The 22,865-nt window shown below is 45.7% G+C and overlaps 1 protein-coding gene across 3 annotated transcripts in view; it reads left to right on the top strand.

Annotated features, from left to right (window-relative positions):
• The first annotated feature begins 7,581 nt into the window (after positions 1-7,581).
• The window catches only part of KANSL3 (KAT8 regulatory NSL complex subunit 3), a 28,106-nt gene continuing 12,822 nt past the window's right edge, over positions 7,582-22,865 (top strand). For 2 of the 3 annotated variants that reach the window (XR_011358678.1, XM_069943478.1), the window contains exons 1-12: positions 7,582-7,724; positions 11,887-12,150; positions 13,105-13,275; positions 13,983-14,073; positions 14,176-14,361; positions 14,841-14,972; positions 15,065-15,181; positions 17,226-17,327; positions 17,431-17,502; positions 19,964-20,038; positions 20,969-21,126; positions 21,509-21,572. Coding sequence is in view for 2 of the 3 variants with exons in the window: in XM_069943478.1 (XP_069799579.1) it covers positions 11,936-12,150; positions 13,105-13,275; positions 13,983-14,073; positions 14,176-14,361; positions 14,841-14,972; positions 15,065-15,181; positions 17,226-17,327; positions 17,431-17,502; positions 19,964-20,038; positions 20,969-21,126; positions 21,509-21,572 (1,383 nt within the window). In the remaining variant the exon portion in view is untranslated. The remainder of the gene's footprint in view (positions 7,725-11,886; positions 12,151-13,104; positions 13,276-13,982; positions 14,074-14,175; positions 14,362-14,840; positions 14,973-15,064; positions 15,182-17,225; positions 17,328-17,430; positions 17,503-19,963; positions 20,039-20,968; positions 21,127-21,508; positions 21,573-22,865) is intronic. The other variant, XM_069943468.1, reaches the window with a different exon arrangement.

Raw genomic sequence — 22,865 nt, 5'->3', positions numbered from 1 at the left:
GGTTTTGGTTGCAATATGAGGACCACAATACTGACTGAAATATACGTAGTGTGAACCCAGCTTAACCTGAACAGGTCCCTAAAAATATCTGATTTTGAAATTTTATAGAAAATCTGGAAATTTGCTGCTAACGTTTTAAGCTTTCTATTGTCTAAAAAAAATGAAATATAGTTTAATAAATGCTTCCAACATAAAGTACACATATTGCTAATGCTATTTAACCTCTTAAGGACATATGACGTACTCGTACGTCATATGTCCTCATTAGCACTTCAAAGCGGGCCGCGCGGCGTGTAGCCCGGGACCGCCGCTATTAGCGGGCACGGTCTGATCGCCGTGCCCGCTAATTAGTTAATCGGAGGCAGCTGTCAAAGTTAACAGCTGCCTCCGATTACCGGAGGCAACCTTTCCCTGGTGTCTAGTGGGGGAGATCGCTCCTCCGGGACGTTGTCCCGGAGGAGCGATCTCCGTTACTGATGCCGGCCGGGGACTCGTCCAAGATGGCGCCGTCCCCGGCTTGGCACTCGTTTACTTCCGGCTGCAGTACCCGAAAGCAAACGAGTGCCGATCTCATTGATCTCTGCAGCATATCTATGCTGCAGAGATCTCAATGAGAGATCAGATCACTTATACTAGAAGTCCCCTAGGGGGGGCTTCTAGTATATGTGTAAAAAAAAAAAGCCCCCTCCCCCAATAAAAGTCTGAATCCCCCCTTTTCCCAGGTTTTAACCCTTAGACGACCCTGGACGTAGGGTTACGTCATGGAAGTCTGTCCCCAGACGACCCATGACGTAACCTTACGTCCTGGGTGTTTCTCCCGCTATGAAGCGTGCTCCGGAGCGGAGCGCGCTTCATAGCAGGTGGGGGCCGGCTGCAAACAGCAGCCGGGACCTCACCGGTAATGACACGCTGCAGCGATCGCGCTGCCGCGTGTCATTAACCCCTTAAACGCCGCGATCGCGGCGCGACCGCGGCGTTTAAGTGTAAGTGACAGGGGGAGTCCCCTGTCACTTACCGATCGGGACCCCCGCAGTGTGACTGCGGGGGTCCCGATCGTTGAAACGGACTGCCGGAGGTCTCTCACCTGCCTCCGTGCGGTCCGATCGGCGCTCTGGTCACTGAGCCTGCACAGTCAGGCTCAATGAGCAGATCGCCGATAACACTGATCAATGCTATGCCTATGGCATAGCAATGATCAGTGTAAAAATCAAAGTAGTGAATGTAGAAGTCCCCCAAAGGGACTTCAAATGTGTAAAAAAAAAAAGTTCAAATCACTATTACACTACCCCAAAGCCCCTCCCCCAATAAAAGTCTAAATCACCCCCCTTTCCCATTATATAAATAAAACATATAAAAATAAATAAATAGATAAACATATAATATACCGTAGCGTGCGTAATTGTCCGATCTATTAAAATATAACAAGCGTCATTGTGATCGGTTAGCGGCGTACACGAAAAGAGGGGAAAAAGTGCGCAGATTACTGATTTTATGTTACATTATATATTAAAAAAATCAATAAAAAGTGATCAAAACGTCCGATCTTCACAAATATGGTATTAATAAAAACTAGAGATCATGGCGGAAAAAATGACACCCCATACAGCCCCGTAGGTGAAAAAATAAAACCGTTATAAGCGTCACAATAGGCCCATTTTATTAATATTTAATTGCCAAAAAAAAGGATTTCATTAAAAAATACATATATAAGATTAGAGAATCTGTGTAACCTGCATATGGTTGTGTTCGGACTGACCTATAGAATAATAGTGTCATGTCGCTGTTACCATATAGTGCATTACGTAGACACAGGAACCCCCCAAACGTTACCATATTGCATTCTTATTTACGATTTCACCTATTTATATCTTCATAAATAATATATTTGGAATTCCATCATACATGTTATGGTAAAATTAATGACGCCATTACACAGTACAACTATTCCTGTAAAAAACAAGCACTTACATGGCTTGTAGATAGAAAACTGACAGTGCTAGAGCTCTTAGAAGGGGAGGAGGGAAAAACGGAAACACTAAGATCAAAATTTGCGCGGTCCACTGGGTCATTTTGGGCCTGGTCCTCAAAGGGTTAAATAAAAGTAAACAAATAAATAAACAAACATGTTTGCTATCGCCGCGTGCGTAATCGCCCGAACCATTAATTATTCACAAGGTATAGGCAGTCCAGCTCACCACACCTGCATACAATTCCTCCTCCTCAGGTGCACGGAGGTGTGAGCCTCACCGGTTTAAAGCAGCATAAGGAAGATTCCAGCACCATAAAAGTATTTAAACTTTTATGGTGCTGGAATCTTCCTTATGCTGCATTAATTATTCACATTCCTGATCTCGCATGGTAAACGGCGTCAGCGCAAAAAATCCCAAAGTGCAAAATTGCGCATTTTTGGTTGCATCAAATCCAGAAAAAATGTAATAAAAAGTGATCAAAAAGTCATATATGCGCAATCAAGGTACCGATAGAAAGAACACATCATGGCGCAAAAAATTACACCTCGCACAGCCCCATAGACCAAAGGATAAAAGCGCTATAAGCCTGGGAATAGAGCGGTTTTAAGGAACGTATATTTGTTAACAATGGTTTGAATTTTTTATAGGCCATCAGATACAATATAAGTTATACATGTTATATATCGTTTTAATCGTAACGACTTGAGGAACATATATAACAAGTCAGTTTTACCCCAGGGCGAATGGCGTAAAAACACAGTTCCCCCAAATAAAAGAAATGCGTTTTTTTTTTCAATTTCACCACACTTTGAATTTTTTTCTGGTTTCGTAGTGTACTTAATGCAAAAATTCAGCCTGTCATTGCAAAGTACAATTAGTGACGCAAAAAATAAGGGCTCATGTGGGTTTCTAGGTGGAAAAATGCAAGTGCTATGGCCTTTTAAACACAAGGAGGAAAAACCGAAAACGCAAAAAACGAAAATGGGCCCCGTTAATATATAATTTATGTGGCATCACCATTTTCTGTAAAAGCAGAAAAGTTTCAAAGTTGGAAAATTGCAATTTTTCACAATTTTGTTTTTTTTTTCCATAAAGATTCGTTATAAGTATCGACTTCAATTTAGCAGAAATGTAAAGTACAATATGTCACGAGAATCTCAGAATCAGCCGGATAGATAAAAGCCTGGCCCTTAAGGGGTTAAAGGTGATGTGACGACCCTCATGTGTATAAAGGCCCTATTCCACGGGTCGTTTAGAGGAGCAATATCGTTCGTATTCGGCCGATAACGGCCGCTACGAACGATATTCGTCCCGTGGAATAGAGTGCAACGATCAGCCGACATCGTTCATGTCGGCTGATTGTTGCAGTCGCTTATTTTTCAACATGTTGAAAAACAAGCGACTGATATAGTAGCGATCTGCTGCCGTCGCTCCGTTGAATAGGACCGTCGGCAGCAGATGCTGCTATATCCTATGGGCTGCCCGGACGATCAGCGATCCCCCGGGCAGCCCCCCCAGCAGCTCCCCGCCGCCCCTCCCGCACTCACCCGCTCGCTGACGCCGCGCTGAATAGCGGCGGCAGCAGCGAGCGGGGAACGAGGAGCAAACGAGCACTAATAGCGCTCGTTTGCTCCTACAAACGACTCGTGGAATAGAGGCATAAGTCCCAGAGTTGTGCGGCAGCTGCTGGAGAGGATGCTGCTAGGGCTGTCCTCAGAGCCAAGCAAAACGCTCACAGCTTGTGTAGCAGCCATGCAACCAGGTCTCCCCCAAGCACTGAAAAAGGCAGCTGGACAGACCATTACAGGTTGCAGAGCTAAATTCGGCACCCCTCCTGTGGCAACATCTCCCCCAGCCTGCCCCTGCTCAGGGAAGCCATACAACATTGGCTTTCCTTCTGGAAGTGAACTGCCTGCCTCTCCCCAGGCTCTAAATCACTCTGAGTGTCCCACACTCATCCACACCGCTCCCAGGTCCTTGGGCTCCGAAGTAGCTCAGACCTCCTGGACCCTGGCCAGATTCTGCAGTCTCCTGTCCATGCACCACAGCTCCTCCTGTCTTGACTTTGCTATCATTTGCACAGCTTTTCCCTGTTCCTCCTTTCTGCTGCGCTCCACCTCCGGCCAGGGCCGTCTTAACAGCATTATGGGCCCCTGGGCAGAGGTGCGAATTGGGCCCCCCCCAACCACCGCCATCAAATCCCCCACATCTTTGCATATAGTGCGCCCCATAGTAGCCAATTCCCCCATAGTAGCCAGTACCCCCCATAGTAGCCAGTGCCCCCCATAGTAGCCAGTACCCCCCATAGTAGCCAGTGCCCCCCATAGTAGCCAGTGCCCCCATAGTAGCCAGTGCCCCCCATAGTAGCCAGTACCCCTATAGTAGCTAGTGCCCCCCATAGTAGCCAGTACCCTTATAGTACCCAGTGCCCCCCATAGTAGCCAGTACCCCTATAGTAGCCAGTGCCCCCCATAGTAGCCAGTGCCCCCCATAGTAGCCAGTACCCCTAAAGTAGCCAGTGCCCCCCATAGTAGCCAGTGCCCCCATAGTAGCCAGTACCCCTATAGTAGCCAGTGCCCCCCATAGTAGCCAGCACCCCCCATAGTAGCCAGCACCCCTATAGTAGCCAGCACCCCTATAGTAGCCAGCGCCCCCCATAGTAGCCAGCGCCCCCCATAGTAGCCAGTGCCCCCATAGTAGCCAGTGCCCCCCATAGTAGCCAGTACCCCTATAGTAGCCAGTGCCCCCCATAGTAGCCAGTACCCCTATAGTAGCCAGTGCCCCCATAGTAGCCAGTGCCCCCCATAGTAGCCAGTACCCCTATAGTAGCCAGTGCCCCCCATAGTAGCCAGTGCCCCCCATAGTAGCCAGTGCTCCCCATAGTAGCCAGTGCCCCCCATAGTAGCCAGTGCCCCCCATAGTAGCCAGTGATCCCCATAGTAGCCAGAGCTCCCCATAGTAGCCAGTGCCCCCATAGTAGCCAATGCCCCCCATAGTAGCCAGTACCCCTATAGTAGCCAGTGCCCCCCATAGTAGCCAGTGCCCCCATAGTAGCCAGTGCCCCCCATAGTAGCCAGTACCCCTATAGTAGCCAGTGCCCCCCATAGTAGCCAGTACCCCTATAGTAGCCAGTGCCCCCATAGTAGCCAGTGCCCCCCATAGTAGCCAGTACCCCTATAGTAGCCAGTGCCCCCCATAGTAGCCAGTGCCCCCATAGTAGCCAGTGCCCCCCATAGTAGCCAGTACCCCTATAGTAGCCAGTACCCCTATAGTAGCCAGTGCCCCCCATAGTAGCCAGTGCCCCCCATAGTAGCCAGTGCCCCCCATAGTAGCCAGTGATCCCCATAGTAGCCAGTGCCCCCCATAGTAGCCAGTGCCCCCCAAAACAACAAACCAGTTACTCACCCGTCCGCCGGCCCCAGCAGCTGATGTCTCCCGTCAGTGCGCTCCCTTCATCCTCCGGGCACAGGCGGCGGGGTACAGAGAGACTGCCTGTGCCGGAAGTGTCCGGCTGCACGACACATCCAGGACACAGGCAGCGTCTCTGTACTCCGCTGCCTGTGCCCGGAAGATGACGGGAGCGCACTGACGGGAGACATCAGCTGCTGGGGCCGGCGGACGGGTGAGTTCCTGGACTGCCGGCCCCTTCTATCGCCGCTTAGCTGAGCCGATCAGAAGCCCAGGAAAGTGCTGCTCATTGCACTTTCCTGGGCTTCTGATCGGCTCAGCTGAGAAGCGATAGAAGGGGCGGGCGGAGGGGGTCGCTCAGGGCCGCTCACTGTGCATATGCTTAGTGAGCGGCAATACAGGGGGCGGGCGGGACTGCTTCCTTGCGGTGCTCAGCACTGCTTGGAAGCCGTCTTCGCTTTATAGGACGCACTTAGTTTTATAAGTGCGTCTTATAAAGCAAAAAATACAGGTGTGTCCCAGAGGGCAGGGGCCCCCTAGGACGCAAGAGCCCCCGGGCAGCCGCCTACCCTGCCCAATGGGTAAGACGGCCCTGCCTCCGGCGGCCCTCCGCACTGCTCCTCCTGCACTCTCCCGTGGGCAGCCACTGCTTCTCTCCACCATCTGGAGAAGCTCCTCCTGCCTACAGCAGCTCCCTGGGCCCTTCTCCTGGCTGCTGGCGCTGGAGTGTAGCACAGTCCGGGAGGGAGAAGTTTTCTAAGGGTATATTCACACGGACGTCCTGCTCTCCTGCTCTCCCGCCCGGCCAATCAGTGGCTGCGGCTGGGCAACACACTGATTGGCCGGACAGGAGAGCAGGACGCCGGACCCGTGCAGCAAGGACAGGTAAAGTATGCTTACAGCGGGGGAGCAGAAGGGGTTAAGGGCGGTATAATTACATACTCGCTGCGGTCGTTTAGACCGCAGCAAGTATGTAGTGTATGGGAACTGCCAGGACCTGCCAGGCTCGCAGCGAGAATCTTGCTGCGAGCCCGTCCGTGTGAATATACCCTTAGACTGGATCCAGCTTTTCCAGGCACACGGAGCGGCATGGCAGCTTGTTGATAAGCCGATTGACGAGCCAACAAAGCAATTTGCTTTATTATTACTGTAAATTCGCTCATCTCTAGTCAGGAGGCATACACCTCTCGATAAATCTAGTGTGGCAGTATATAGGCAGGGATTACTTAACCCTTTAAGCACAGCGGGCGTACATTTACACCCCCGCAGCTTGGGCCTTAAAGCGAACCTGTCACTGGGGATGTGGACACAGAGCCCACCCGAACCGGTCCCGGCATGAAGATATCAGCGCCCAAAGCCGTGCGCGCCGCTGAGATGAGTCTGACGCCCATAGAGAATGACGGCTCCAAACATTCTCTATGGGCACCGGACCCCCCTCAGCGGCGCGCGCGCACGGCTTTGGGCGCTGAGATCTTCATCCCAGGACCGGCTCGGGTGGGCTCTGTGTCCACATCCCCGCTGACAGGTTCCCTTTAAGGTAGGAGGGCATAAATGTACGCCTGCCTGGGTCGTTACATGGTCGTTTAAAACGTTCGCCGGGGTGATCATGACCATACGACACGCCTACTTTTTTTAAAACTTTTTTACGAACGACTGAAAGATTTCTAATTTTACAAACCGATTAGCTAATCGATTTTCTTTCGACATGCTGAAAAACTATTTTGAATGACAATATAACGATTTCGCCTTTGTCGTTCGCTCGTTTACACCAATTCCACGAAGCGATTATCGTTAACGAGCGCTCGTTGGAGCGAGTTTATAAACAACTGTATTGTTTCTTTGGCTGATGGTTGTTTTTATTACACGGAGCAATAACCTGCCCAATAGGCCCGATGGGGCACATAATCACTCCATGTAATGAAGCCCTCAGCAAGCTGCCCACACACTAGGCTCTGCCTCATCACTCCAAGTGACTGGTAGTAATAGTGATGGCCATGTCTGTCCTAATAAATCCAAATGTAGACAAACCCCCTCGTTTTACAAGCAGAATGTACTATCCCATACATATGAGGTAACGCGCACTATGTCAGTCACGGCTCTGCATTGTAATGCACTGCTCCAATGAATGCGCGCTGTAAAGCTCACTACGTTAGCTCCGCCCTTCACATTTCCCGCCTTTTCTCCTCCTCCACCAGTGTGACGTCAAACGCACGTTACTGCTCAGAGGACGTCGGCACGCTCTAACGACGTACCGGGGCCTGAGCCATCGGCAGACCGAGAAGCGACTCTGGGAGGAGTAGGCGGAGCCAACGTGAACATGACGTCGTGAAATAAATAATCCGGAAGGTGAGGCCAGTTTATATACTCGTTCTATTTGCGTCCGGTCTTATTCGTCGTCTGGCTAGTGGTATACCCAGCTGGGCTAATATGGCGACAGTGCATACAAGTGTGTAACGATTATCTGGCACAATGCAGCAGTAGTGTGAGCACCGCCCTATGCTATGTCCGGTTACCCCCGGTATAACTGGTATTGCAGCAGTCACTGTCTAGCTGTAACGTTACATCCCTGACAATACATCCAACCAGGAGCTGCAGCAGTATTAACACAGTCCTTGTATATAAGGCTCTGTAGTAACACAGCCCCTGTATATAGAGCTCTGTAGTGACACTGCCCCTGTATATAGAGCTCTGTAGTAACACAGCCCCTGTATATAGAGCTCTGTAGTGACACTGCCCCTGTATATAGAGCTCTGTAGTGACACTGCCCCTGTATATAGAGCTCTGTAGTAACACAGCCCCTGTATATAGAGCTCTGTAGTGACACAGCCCCTGTGTATAGAGCTCTGTAGTGACACAGCCCCTGTATATAGGGCTCTGTAGTGACACAGCCCCTGTATATAGAGCTCTGTAGTGACACAGCCCCTGTATATAGAGCTCTGTAGTGACACAGCCCCTGTATATAGGGCTCTGTAGTGACACAGCCCCTGTGTATAGAGCTCTGTAGTGACACAGCCCCTGTGTATAGAGCTCTGTAGTAACACAGCCCCTGTATATAGAGCTCTGTAGTGACACTGCCCCTGTATATAGAGCTCTGTAGTAACACAGCCCCTGTATATAGAGCTCTGTAGTGACACAGCCCCTGTATATAGAGCTCTGTAGTGACACTGCCCCTGTATATAGAGCTCTGTAGTAACACAGCCCCTGTATATAGAGCTCTGTAGTGACACTGCCCCTGTATATAGATATATGTAGTGACACAGCCCCTGTATATAGGGCTCTGTAGTGACACAGCCCCTGTGTATAGAGCTCTGTAGTGACACAGCCCCTGTGTATAGAGCTCTGTAGTGACACAGCCACTGTATATAGAGCTCTGTAGTGACACAGCCCCTGTATATAAAGCTCTGTAGTAACACAGCCCCTGTATATAGAGCTCTGTAGTGACACTGCCCCTGTATATAGAGCTCTGTAGTGACACAGCCCCCGTATATAGGGCTCTGTAGTGACACAGCCCCTGTATATAAATATATGTAGTGACACAGCCCCTGTATATAGAGCTCTGTAGTGACACAGCCCCTGTATATAGGGCTCTGTAGTGACACAGCCCCTGTATATAGGGCTCTGTAGTGACACAGCCCCTGTATATAGAGCTCTGTAGTGACACAGCCCCCGTATATAGATATATGTAGTGACACAGCCCCTGTATATAGAGCTCTGTAGTGACACAGCCCCTGTATATAAATATATGTAGTGACACAGCCCCTGTATATAGAGCTCTGTAGTGACACAGCCCCCGTATATAGAGCTCTGTAGTGACACAGCCCCCGTATATAGGGCTCTGTAGTAACACAGCCCCTGTATATAGAGCTCTGTAGTGACACTGCCCCTGTATATAGAGCTCTGTAGTAACACAGCCCCTGTATATAGATATCTGTAGTGACACAGCCCCTGTATATAAGGCTCTGTAGTAACACTGCCCCTGTATATAGGGCTCTGTAGTAACACAGCCCCTGTATATAGAGCTCTGTAGTGACACAGCCCCTGTATATAAGGCTCTGTAGTGACACAGCCCCTGTATATAGGGCTCTGTAGTGACACAGCCCCTGTATATAGATCTATCTAGTGACACAGCCCCTGTATATAGGGCTCTGTAGTGACACAGCCCCTGTATATAGGGCTCTGTAGTGACACAGCCCCTGTATATAGGGCTCTGTAGTGACACAGCCCCTGTATATAGGGCTCTGTAGTGACACAGCCCCTGTATATAAGGTTCTGTAGTGACACAGCCCCTGTATATAAGGCTCTGTAGTGACACAGCCCCTGTATATAAGGCTCTGTAGTGACACAGCCCCTGTATATAAGACTCTGTAGTGACACAGCCCCTGTATATAAGTCTCTGCTCACATTAGCGTATATCACTGCATACTGGTGGTAGCTGAAGGTGCAAATAGACGAGTTGTATACAGCAGTGTGAACAAAGCCTCAGGTGCTGTGTCAGTAGGACGATCCCCATCTATATGTGTATTCTATAAAATCTCTAGTCGGGATCCCCTGTGTAAGCGCCCAGCGGGACTCTGTATCCTAGTGAATGATGGTGCGGTGGGGTCTTGACAGTGGGAGAGCTACGATACTGAACTAACACAACTGTGTCACTTGCGCTGGGTATTACTATGGCTTCATCACTACATCATAATGCATCATGGGTAGGGAACCTTGGCTCTTCAGCTGTTGCAGAACTACAAGCTTTGGCTGTTCAGGCATGATGGGAGTTGTAGTTTTGCAACAGCTGGAGAGCCAAGGTTCCCTACCCCTGTTGTAGTGAGTCTAAGGGCCCTATTCCTCCGGACGATAATCGTTAGCGATAACCGATCCAAACGACCGCTATTACTATAGACCTGAAATCGTTCGCCCATTTACATGGAAAGATAATCGTTACTTATGATCGTTCTTGCGGTCGTCTTGTCGTCGCTATTGCGGTCGTCACTACTGCGAACGACCGAACGGCATCTTAATCAATGCGAACGAGCAATGATAAAAATAGGTCCAGGTCTTATTAAACGATCAACGATTTCTCGTCCGGTCGTTAAGCGTTAACTGCTTTTCAAACGAACAATTATTTACAAGATTTAAACGATTTAACGATAATCTGAACAATAATCGTCCCGTGGAATAGGGCCCTATGGCCTCATGCACCCGCCTGTAGTGGAGTCAGTAATTGTGGATTGCTCAATGTACATCAGTAGTGCTTCACAATTCATGGACCGTGTGAATAATAATAATTTTAATTTATATATCGCCAACAGATTCCGCAGCCCTTTACAATTCTGGGGGTACATACATAGACATAAATCATTACAAAGATATTCATATGTAAATAAAGTCTGTATACTGGCACTCCACCCTTAATCTTCGTACCGTGGTCGTGCTCGTGGATTAAACAATATCCAATGTAGAAAGATCTCAGCACTCACGTCTTGCTGCAATAACGTATTTATTTATGTGAACATAGGACGCTGCTCGCGTTCCAGCCTGGCGGTCTTTCTCAACAGATGCTGCGCGCTGCATACTATGTTCACATAAACAAATACGTTATTGCAACAAGACGTGAGTGCCGAGATCTTTCTATATTAGAGATCTCCATATGATTATCCATACATGAGCTTAGACTATTAGGAGGGGGTGCGAGACAAAAAGGCAGAGGGGAAAAGTGCTTCATTGTTACTATGGTTCTGCCATCTTCATAGATAAGGTAGTGCAGGTAAGGGGGGTGAACTTGCAAGCTTGCTTGAAAAGATGTGTTTTAAGCTTTGACCAGAATACCCTTTTAACTACGAGGAGGTTGACTATGATAACCATGGGCATCACTGGGGGTTAACTATAATAGTAGGGGCATCAGGTGGCCGAATACACTTTGCCTTGCGGTGAGTGCGGCCAACCCACACCACACCACTGCTGCGCACAGTAAAAAATTGAGTTCATTGGCCTTTATATGATTAACTACGCAGCCAGGGGCATCACTGGGGGTTAACATCAGCTACAAGGGCTACCACTGGGGTGAACTACAATTGTAGGGGCATAAGGGGGCGCATTACTTTGCCTAACCCCTGCTACACCACGGCCGCGTACAGTATAACATTGAGTGCGGCGGCCGTGTAGTGTATGGCCTGCAAATGATTTTATAAATGCCCCAATGGCCCTCGCCATGAAAAGGTTCCCCACCCCTGGAATAAACCCACAAACCTGACATCAGTATGTTTATCTTTATGGGAAGGATGGTGGAGAAAGGTTTCAGCCCAACGAGTGATCTTATGTGTGTGACCATTTTAGCACTTTGTTCCATACTGTATATGTACAGATGATACTTGTCATTGACATACTGTAGTTCACTGATTCTGGGTGTCAGTTATTGCTGATGCTTTATTGTCAGGAAATTTATATCGGACTTTGTGTGTATTACATATATTTATCTGGTTAGACTAATTTCTTTTGTTTATTCTTTGTATTGAAACAGGGTATAGCATTGTGCCTTCTCCGGACCCTGGGTCTGTGGAACAGTAAAGATGACACATAGAGCAAGTGAACGAGACTTACAATCCTCAGCGAGAAGAATGGGTACCTCACTCCTTTTTCAGTTGTCTGTACACGAGCGAGAGTTGGACTTAGTATTTCTTGACCACAGCTATGCAAAACCTTGGAGTGCCCACCCGGATGCCAGCAATGCCCGTCCCACTCGTACTCTTTTTATTACTCCAAGAAGACAGCAAGAAAGTGCAGTGTAAGTTTGATGTTCATGTATTATTACTGTGATTTGTGAAATGCCTTGTATACAGACAAATAAACAGTGGATTTTTTCACACATTAAAGAAGCAGTTCACAAAATTTTTTTTATTGCCCATCCCCTACCCCTGGCATGTATACTCACAGCAGGTGATCAGTGTCTCACGGCGTGGCTTCGTTCCGATCCAGCGCCACTGTTGAAATCCAGCGCACGCTCATTTCATCCGCTGCTGTGATTTCATCCCTCTTCTGTCTCCTGTGATTGAACGCCAGAAGTCATGCACTCCCATAGAGAATTCATTGTAAAGCGACTTCCGGCGTTCTATTATAGGAGACAGAAGAGGGGTCACAGCAGCGGATAACTTGAATGGCGCCACGGGACATCTATCAGCTGCGGTGAGTATACGTGCCAGCGCCTAGCAAGGGGGTCCAATAAAAAAAAATTTGTGAACTGCTTCTTTAAGAATATATATCAGGATATAATATATAGAGCCCAGCTTCAGCTAAGATTGTCCTTTTGGCATACAGTATGGTAGTATCCGTTGGTGTTTCTTTGTATTAAAGGGGTTTTCCGATTTAACCTTACTTGTCCCCTCTCCAAAGGATAGGAGACATGTATGAGATTGTGGTGGGTCCGACCTCCTTGTCCCCTGGGGATCTCTAGTTGGGCCCCTGGGAATTGTCTGCTCGGCCAATCACTGATTTGCTTAGTGGGCACCTTCTCGTGCTCACTCCAGGAAGTGCTACAGAGCAGGACTAGGCTTCGTAAAAATTATGGTGGGGAGAAAGCACGGGAGATGAGTATAGTTTTTGTTTGTTTAATATCCATTTAATGCATCTTTCTAAAATGTAAACAAATCTGCTCAGTAGCAGAATTGTCCTTACCCTTTTTTCAGCTAATACAGAAAACACATTTTAAAGTTCTTTGTTTTAATTTTGAATTCATTTCCAGTGAAGCAGATGTCCCCATTGATGTGGAGACCGTCTCTCCGACACCCTTGCCGTTATATGACAACCAAAAGGCAAGAAGTGTTATGAGTGAGTGCGAACGTCATGTGATTTTTGTGCGCACAGACACTGAAGCTCCTCCACCCCCGGATGATTGGGAAGATCATGTTAACAGGTTAGATTTTATGGTGTTTTTTAAATGTTTATTAAATATACCCAGTTAAAAAAGAGTTTCTTAAATATACCCAGATATTATACCTCATTCCTTACCAAAGGCTACAACTCTTTAGGCCCAGCTGCTTACTTTGCGTAGAGCATAATTTTAATGAAAACATGCAACGGAAACCACGACCCTATGCAGTATAATTGGACGTGTGTAGGATGTTAGGTTTGTGTAATGTCCCTGCAGGTTTTTCATTAAATGCTGAAATACTCCTTAAGGCTATGTTCACACTTAGTATGAGATCGGCCATTCCGTGACCCGGCCGAGTCATGGAACGGCCGTCTCAGGAAAGATCACCCCGACCCGTACTGCAGTACCGGCAGGATGATCTTTAGCGCTGCTTAGTTCTGATGCGGGCTCATCCGTGCTCGCCCGCATCAGAGCTCCCCACAGCACAAAATAAAGTGTGTGGCCGGAGCTGCTGTGAACTGACATTGTGTGAACTGACACTGAATAGCGGCCGCAGAAAGCTGACATTAGGGATCCCGGCCAGAGTGTATACTATGTGTATACACTCCGTCTGGGATTCCCTTGGCCTGCAGCACAACGTAAGTTCCATACCAATCACGGCCGTTACAACTTACGTTGTGTGAACATGGCCTGAAAGCTCAAAATAAAATTTAGAATTTGAACTCATTTCTTGTTCTTCTTTCCTTTAGAACTGGCTGGACTACTGCTCAGAATAAACTTTTTAATAAGATTTTGAAAGCTCTTCAGTCTGATCGTCTTGCTCGACTGGCTAATGATGGTGTAAGTATAATTTAGCAATATTCAGTCACATCCTTAGATGATATTACATTGTAGACTATTGTAAGAGAAGAAAATAATCATTGTGTATTATAAACCTTCCAGGCAGTCAATGAGCCAGTACTGAGAAGGATTGCAGTGGATAAGTGTGCACGTCGTGTACGGCAAGCTTTAGCGTCAGTAAGTTGGGATACCAAGTTGGTTCAGTGGCTACATACTACCCTTGTGGATACTCTCAGCTTGCCCTTGCTTGCTGCGTATCTTGACGCATTGCAGACACTGAAAGGAAAGGTAAATGGTCTATTTGCTGTATAGAGTTTTGTACATATTTTCTGTGGTCAGGGTCCGTTTACACAGTCTTTCATGTGTTTTTTAAATATGTGTCATTGGGGGAGAAAAAAAAAAGGTGACGTCCTATTTTGAACTGGAAATGGTATGAGGCTTAGATGTGGGTTAGGCCCATTGAATAAGACTAGTTCACAGCCTGATCTGCAGAAATCACTGCATAGAATGAGGGTCACAGGTAAGTTCCAGTTCCCTTATCTATGCCCATCCTAGGCTGTGATTTACTGCTGCAAATTGTTTCGGATGAGGTGGTGTTTCCATTCTGTCACACATGAAGTGGAGGTGCCTGGCGCTGGCTCGCTCTTGTGTACATTCCACTGCAGAAATCTGATGGTTTACCTCCGAATTCTTCCAAACACTTCATGTGAATGTACCATAATATTTTTTTATATATTTTGTTGAGTTACCCTCTGTATTCCCTGCAGATTCCCGCTCTTATTGACCGCATGCTTTTAGCATCCACCGTCAGAGCAGGAGGCGCTAGCGCAGAGGCATTATCTTTGCTGTTAAAGAGACCATGGGACCCAGCAGTTGGAGTCTTGTCTCACAACAAACCTGTAAGTTACCTTGAAGTGTTAGTGCTCCTTAGATATTGCTGGATCTTTTACGCAATTGATATGGGGTTTTTTTTTGTCTTCTTTCTGAATAGAGCAAGCTTCCAGGTTCCCCTCTAATCCTTATTGCTCCATCAGGACCCACAAATTCTATATTCCCTACTTCACGACGACACCGATTCTGGCAGTCCCAACTCTCTTGCTTGGCCAAGGTTTGTTTATATCCTGTTTTTAGAATATGTTCACTCATAGCAAGGATATGTATACATCAGGTTTTATTATTCACTTTATTCATTGAACACAGCATAAAATCTGTAATCTTATCCTCACTATTAAATCTAAAGCATTGGGTGCAGATTCCATGCAGGGAAACATGATGATTACACTGTTTTATTTTTATTTTTTGGCTCCTTTTTTTGCATACTGTTAGGCTACAGTTTCTTTTTTATATTATTTAACTGTGAAAATTATGATTTATTTGTTTATTGAATCGCCATAAGCCTGCTGTGTTATGAACTTTCCCCTGTTGCTTTCCCCTGCCCGCTTTCTCCCAGTACATAGATAGAGAGAAACCCACTAACCTATTCGGCAGGCCAAACTTGGAAAAACACCTCCTGTACTGGCTCAGTTTTAAAAGTTAATTTTGAGCAGAATACCTCTTTAACAAACAGGCTATTCTTAAATTTCCATACTCCCCTTGTGTTGTTCTACGTCATCCTTGGGTCCCGATGACACCTTCACTTCTGGGACAGACTTGTTTCGGCAGTGACAGCCCGCTCAGCCAATTACTGACAGAGACAGGACAGCGCTGCGTCCAGTGATTGGCTGATGGCGCTATCACTGCAGCCATTAGTCTGTGGAGGAAGGATCGTTCAGCGGGGGCTAGAAGATGGCCACTTTCTTCCTGAGACAGCAACACTCTTGTCTCCAGTTCAGGTGTTGTTTACAAGTAAGCTCCATTCACTTCAATAGGTCTGAGTTGCAAAACCCCGCCCAAACTGGAGACAAGAGTGATGCTGTCTCTGGAAGAAAGTGGCCATGTCCTTTAATTCTCAGTGAAGTACCCCTTTAAAGTGAACCCTTGAGCAGAGGTCTCTTGTGTTTTCTGCAAGGATCAGTGCAAGGAGATACAACTCATTTGGAAGGTTGCGGTTGCTTAGGCAGATGTCTGGCACCAAGCAAGTTTTTTACATAAATCCTGTTCATCAGAAAAGTGCATGTGCATGGATTCGGGCAGTGTAAATCTCCTAACAGACTCCAGTCCCGAAAAAGAAGCGATGGGCAATAACAGTGCACGGAGTGCAGCTTTATGGGGGTGCAGGGCACTCTAAGGGCAGTGGTAGTAATGGGGGTGCTACTCTCTAGAACATAGCAGTTCAAACAATAGCATACGAAAAAAGAAGTATGAGAGTGCACTCAGCCGATAAAACTTGTCCTTTATTGTATTATTTCATAAAATCCATGGAACCGGTGGTAGCTTGAACGCCGACACCTTCCACAAACGTGCCAGCTGTTTCCTCTGACGTCACCCCACCACCTGTGTCTGCAGCTAAATAGCTACCTGATGACGCGGGTGCAGGGGGTGTAACACTTTAAAAAAAATATATACAATGTTCAAATTCTGTACAAAGTATCAATCCAGTGCTATCAAAGAAACATAGACATTGTCTATATTTCTTTGATAGCTCTGGATTGATACTTTGTACAGAATTTGAATTCAAATATTGTATGTGGGTTTTTTTTTTTTTTTTTTAAAGTGTTACGTCCCCTGCACCGGCATCATCAGGTAGCTATTTAGCTGCAGACACAGGTGGTGGGGTGACGTCAGAGGAAACAGCTGTCACGTTTGTGGAAGGTGTCGGCGTTCAAGCTACCACCGGTTGCATGGATTTTATGAAATAATACAATAAAGGACAAGTTTTATCGGGTGAGTGCACTCTCATACTTCTTCTTTCTTTTCCTAACAGACTCCTTTTAAAGGGGTTATCCAGCGCTACAAAAACATGGCCACTTTCCCCCTACTGTTGTCTCCAGATTGGGTGGGGTTTTGAAACTCCGTTTCATTGAAGTAAATGGAGCTTAATTGCAAACCGCACCTGAACTGGAGACAACAGTAGGGGGAAAAGTGACCGTGTTTTTGTAGCGCTGGTTAACCTCTTTAAGTCTCCCTTCTTATTGCCTATTATCTTTCATTATAGTATAAAAGCTTATCAATGCCATGTGACAGCCAATGTAATTACTTTCAATACCTTTTAGGTTATTCCCGTCGGCTCCCAACTGGTAAACAGCGGTGCTGGACTGACCTCTTTACAGTGCCTAGAAAACATGGTTGCTGGATTGCGAGGAAAAGTTATTGAGGTACATTATAGAAGTTCCTAAATTAGATCATCTACCTTTCTGTCAAAATAATGTAAATGAAGTTGGATATTGATCATATTTTTTTATTTATGTCTGCATACAGATCCACAACCATTTTCCTCACAAGCCCGTCATATTAATTGGGTGGAATACTGGAGCTTTAGTTGCCTGCCACGTGAGTAGTATATTCTTTATACGTTTAAAAGAGTTTTACTGCTTTAGACACTAATCCTTTCTCCACAGGAGAAATATGAAATAGTGTCTGAATACAGGTGGTCTGACTGCTGGGACCCCCTGCGATCTCCACACTGGGGCTCTGAATGGAGAGGGTGTAGACTCAACTCCTGGTCCATTCATTGTATATAGGAGTGCCTACTGGTGTGTTTATGTACAGATTTATGGATGCAATTGGTGAAAACAAAACCAGGAATGGATTTGAAAAGATGAGAAATCTCAGCCTTTCCGTGACCTGTTCTCTATTTATAGTCTACTGCTGGCTTTGGCTTTAATAATTGCAATGGGAAATCTGTGTAAACACATCCTTAGGCTGCATTCACACTACGTATATTTCAGTCAGTATATGTATATTTCAGTCAGTATATTTCAGTCAGTATTGCAACCAAAACCAGGAGTGAATTAAAAACACAGAAAGGATCTGTTCACACAATGTTGAAATTGAGTGGATGGCCGCCATTTAATGGCAAATATTTGCTGTTATTTTATGGCTGTTATATTGAAATAATGGCAGTTATTTACTGTTATATGGCGGCCATCCACTCAATTTCACCATTGTGTGAACAGATCCTTTCTGTGTTTTTAATCCACTCCTGGTTTTGGTTGCAATACTGACTGAAATATACTGACTGAAATATACGTAGTGTGAACGCAGCCTTAGATTGTTCTCTACTGTTTTGATCGATCCAGATCTGAGTACAAGCTGGAAGAACCCTGCGCTAAGCATGGTCCTCTCCTGGCTCTGTGTCACGTGATCAGTTGGGCTCATAATGTAAGGGTATGGAGCCAGACCGATTTTGCTGACACAGAGCAGGAAGCAGCATGCGCTCCAGCACAGTCCTCTCCGCGCTCATTCTGACGATCGGTATGCGTCTGAACACTCAAGCCTGGATTGATAAAAAATGTTGACACTTCTCTAAAAGTTTCTGTAATGACAGTGCCATTTTAATGTGGTATCATTTAGCTGATGTAGAGTCTTTGTAATTTGTTCACATAGCTGGTTGTTCTGTTTCTTCTGACATAGATCGAATGTCAACACTCAGTACTGTTAATAGCTGTGTTGGCACTCTCTGTTCTCCTCATTACTTTTCTTGGTGTTAGCAATACCAGCATAGCAAATGATAGTTGTAGGTATGGAGGAAGCATCCATGTCTTTAAAGTCGCTGTCATTATAAATAACTTTTGGCATGTTGTGATGTCAAAAGTTATTGATTGCATCAGGTCTTACTGCTGAGACATGCTGTGATATAAAGATACAGCTGGGGAGACAGTGCTGCAGCAGTGTGATCCACTCACTGTGACACTTTAGCCTCATAGAATATAGTGGGGCTAAAGTCTTGGAATTAGCGAGCAGCCGCCGTGCTCTCTCCCTGCCTGTATCTTGCGGTTGCAGCAGGTCTTAAAAGTTAGACCCGCTGCGATCAATGACTTTTGACTTGCCTGATGACATGTTAAAAGTTATTTATAATGACAGGTACTCTTTAAAAATGGATCGCATGTGTGCTTAATTGTAGCAGAATTTAGATGGGGGGAGAGCACAGGTGGCAGTACGGTAAGCAGGGTAAGAAAGCACAAAGGCTGTGTAGAGAGTAAGCGAGGTATGGGAGAGGAAGGAGCAGGAAATCACACACACTTCTTCACACTAGTGCAATATGGACACATTTTTGGTTCATATTATGGTTGCAAGTCCTGGTGGTGTAAGTCTGGCCTGGCTGTCATTTCAGATCATGAGACCTATGGTGGTGCTGACATTCACAAAAATGCTTGTGTATTCTGTATTATGTGTGAAGTCAGGTTGTCAGCAAAGTACAGGATTGCCGCTGTGCTAGTACATGAGATTTTACATGCAGCATTTATTATCAGGAGGCATACTGCAAATGATAGAAGACTGCAAATGAAATTAGTTTTAAACTCAATGGGGGGGGATTTACAAAGTGTACGCCACAGGCGTATGCCAGGAAGAAGGTGCAGATTCGCCCCTTCTCCCTGGCGTACATCTCCCGTACACCCTGCTCGCCCGACGGGCGGGCTGGCGAAGCTTGCGGGGGCGTGATAAGGCGGGGAGGAGGGGTTTATCATGATTTACGCCTGCTCGCAGGAGCAAATCATGACGCAAATCTACACCTGCAGATTCAGGTGCCTGGCCGTCCGGATTCACTAAGAGGAGTACGCCTCTTTGTGAATCCTGCCTGGGAAAAGGGGGCGGGGCCTAAAATAAGACCAGCGTACTTCGTAAATCCCCCCCCCCCCAATGTAGACATATGTTTTTATGCTCTCCATCTTGTGTCTATTTAGAAATTGCTACCTTTATTTTAAATTTACATAATGTCATACATCAAATGCATCCCTTTCCCACAGTGCTTTCTATACTGACATTACAAATACTATTCTGCTCTGTTCAGGTTTCACTCATGGAATATGTGACAGCAGTAGTATGTTTGGGGTTCCCTCTGCTTACTATTGATGGACCCAGGGGGGTAAGTATCGATCTAATTCTTGCTGTGTACCATAAATTATTTGGTTATATTCATACTGTCTCACTATTCTTCCACTGGGCTGGTGACCTATAACACACAGGACCACACCCTGTAGGAAAATTATAAGCGGCCTTTAGTGTAGGTTAAAAATAAGAAGAACTTTTCTTTATACATTCTATGCTTTGATCATTTAAAGATATAGGAACAAAGCCTGAGGCTGGACTATTGTGAGATTCTGATGACAAAACATCATCCGTGCTAGTCACTTGCAGGATTGTAATGGAGCTTTTTAGTGGATCAAAGCCATAACTACATATTACCTAGCTGAAGCGGTGTCCAGAATTAACATACATAAACATAGCTTGTTTTTTTTTTTCGGAAACAGGAGCACTCTCATTTTGACAGTGTTCAGTGTTGCAGCTCAGCCTTAAGAGCTTTTTAGACAGGCCGATTAACGTCAAGGAGTGTTGCTAGAAATGATCCTGCAGGCGACAATCAGCCCATGTAAAAGAGACAAAGATCAGCCGAGGACGGGGAAAAGGCTGGATCCTCGGCTGGTCGCATCTTTTCAGGAGGCTTTAAAATATATCGTTATAGGCCGCACATCTTCCTGTGTAAACAGGAGTTGTCCGGCCAATAGCAAAGGGAAACTGACAGCACAGATGTCAGTTTGCAGATCACGTATGCAGTGCCCAGCCTGTAGTTACTGGAGCTGCAGAAGGGGAACTCACAGTGCCAGATCACATGGCAGCACTAATGGTAAGTATGCTTGTGTGGTCTGCAAACTGACAGCATGGATAGAGATTTTAGGGACCTAAAAAAAAAAAGTAATAAGTTTGATTTGGATTTATGTTCTTTCAATATGGTCATTTACAAAACTAGATTGTCTTTTTATAATATATGCTTAAATACCCATCTTTACCTTTGCAGGATGTTGATGACCCTCTGCTTGACATGAAGACGCCAGTCCTTTTTGTGATTGGCCAGAACTCCCTTCAGTGTCACCCAGAGACAATGGAGGACTTTCGAGAGAAGCTCCGAGCAGATAACAGTTTAGTTATAGTTGGAGGGGCTGACGATAATCTTCGGTAAGAGAATGGAAAAGCAATAAGGTTGTAAAGAGCAAAAACGTAAAACAGCCCGCTAAGGATTAATTTAATAAAGTGGTAATTTTTTTCTTTCCATTAAATTTAAGAGATGTTTTTTCCAAGTCTACAAAAATATACAAAGATACTTATAATTGATTATAAGATTCCTGCCAACTGATCAGAAGTAGCTATTTATTACTGTTATCATCTTGACCAGCCTTGTGCTGCACCATTGTTTTGATGCTGCCAGGCTTTGCTGTGGTTGTGACTACCTTGTAAAGAATTACAGCTCTTTTGATTTTTCTCCCCTCTTATAGCCATTCCCTAAATATACTGTCTGCTTTTGTACGTATTCCCCCTTTAACAATATTATTTTGAACAGGATAAGCAAAATTAAGAAGAAAACTGAAAGCCTGACTCAAAGCATGGTGGACCGATGCATTCAGGTAAAATAGATTTCAGTCCTAGTCTTATACACAGCTGAACTATCAACTACTCTATCCCTGTTTAGCATGGATAGCTGCAGGATAAATTACTGGAAGAAAGTCACTTTTGCATAGATAAGAATATACGTCTATGATATTCTTTGTGTCAAACTTTCACAGCAGAGTTAGTTTTTTTTAAACTATTGAAAATCCGGTAACTTCTCTTCTATAAAACAGAAAAAATGATTGGATCTTATGATTATATTGCACTCGTTTTTTGTTGTTTTTTTTTTGTAGAAATCAATAGTCCAGGCGATTTTAAGAAACTTTGTAATTGGGTTTATTAGGCAAATATGCCATTGTCTGCATTCAAAAAGTCTTTCCACAGGTAACCCCCCCCCCCCCCCACACACACACACACACTCCTCTCTCTCATTCACTGCTCATTATCAGGAAATCTCAACTCTTTTACATCAGTTGAGTCCTGTCTAACCTATAGTGAGGGGAGGAGGGAGGGGAAGATTAGTCTCCAGCATAGAGCAGAGAACAAAGGATTACACATCGGGAGCTGTGTGAAAGCCGGTTTTCAGAGGTCAGAGAGGTCAGTGTTGACATCAGAGGAGATAGCCCGGTGATGTAGCTGTTAATTAACTCTGTGTTGTCCTTTTTTGGTGCCTCATCTCCCTCCATGCCTCCCCTCTCCGTAGAGAACCATGAAGACAGGGGGAGAGCTTCAAACTGTCTTTTCATTATAAAAATGCATTTTTCTGCTAATAAACTCAATTACAAAGTTTCCTAATATCGCCTTGCTATCTTTCCTAGACACAGTCACTGCATGCCCCAGCCTTTACCAGGGCATCTTAAAGCCAAATCATACATTAAAGTGGTAAAGTGGATTTTCCGGGACTTTTTAATTAATGACTTATCCTAAGGATCAGTCATCAACATCTGATCCATGAAGTCGGAAAGTCCAGCACATGGAGAGATGTAGTTCTAAAACCATCAATACATAAATGTCTAGACATAGATACTTCCCTTTCATTCTATACTTACGGCAGCAATTTGTGGTTCCAGTGGAAGATTATCTACGAAGGGGGATAAGCTGATCACATTGTTTGTGTTTACCTCCTTGAGTCAATGTATTACACAGCCACATCTCCTGTGTACATAGTCATCAGAAGCAGAAACAAACAGCTCCGTACATTATGCACTGGCCATGCCTGGTTACTGCAGCCCAGTGGGCTAACTTGTAGCTGTTCGGTGTGGGTGGCAGGTGTCAGACCCCCCCGATTAGATGATAATTGCCTATTCTGA

Source organism: Dendropsophus ebraccatus, chromosome 1 (assembly GCF_027789765.1).
Source record: "Dendropsophus ebraccatus isolate aDenEbr1 chromosome 1, aDenEbr1.pat, whole genome shotgun sequence".
Taxonomy (NCBI): Eukaryota; Metazoa; Chordata; class Amphibia; order Anura; family Hylidae; genus Dendropsophus; species Dendropsophus ebraccatus.
Note: the sequence above shows the minus strand (reverse complement) of the source record. Positions and strands in the feature narration are given on the sequence as shown.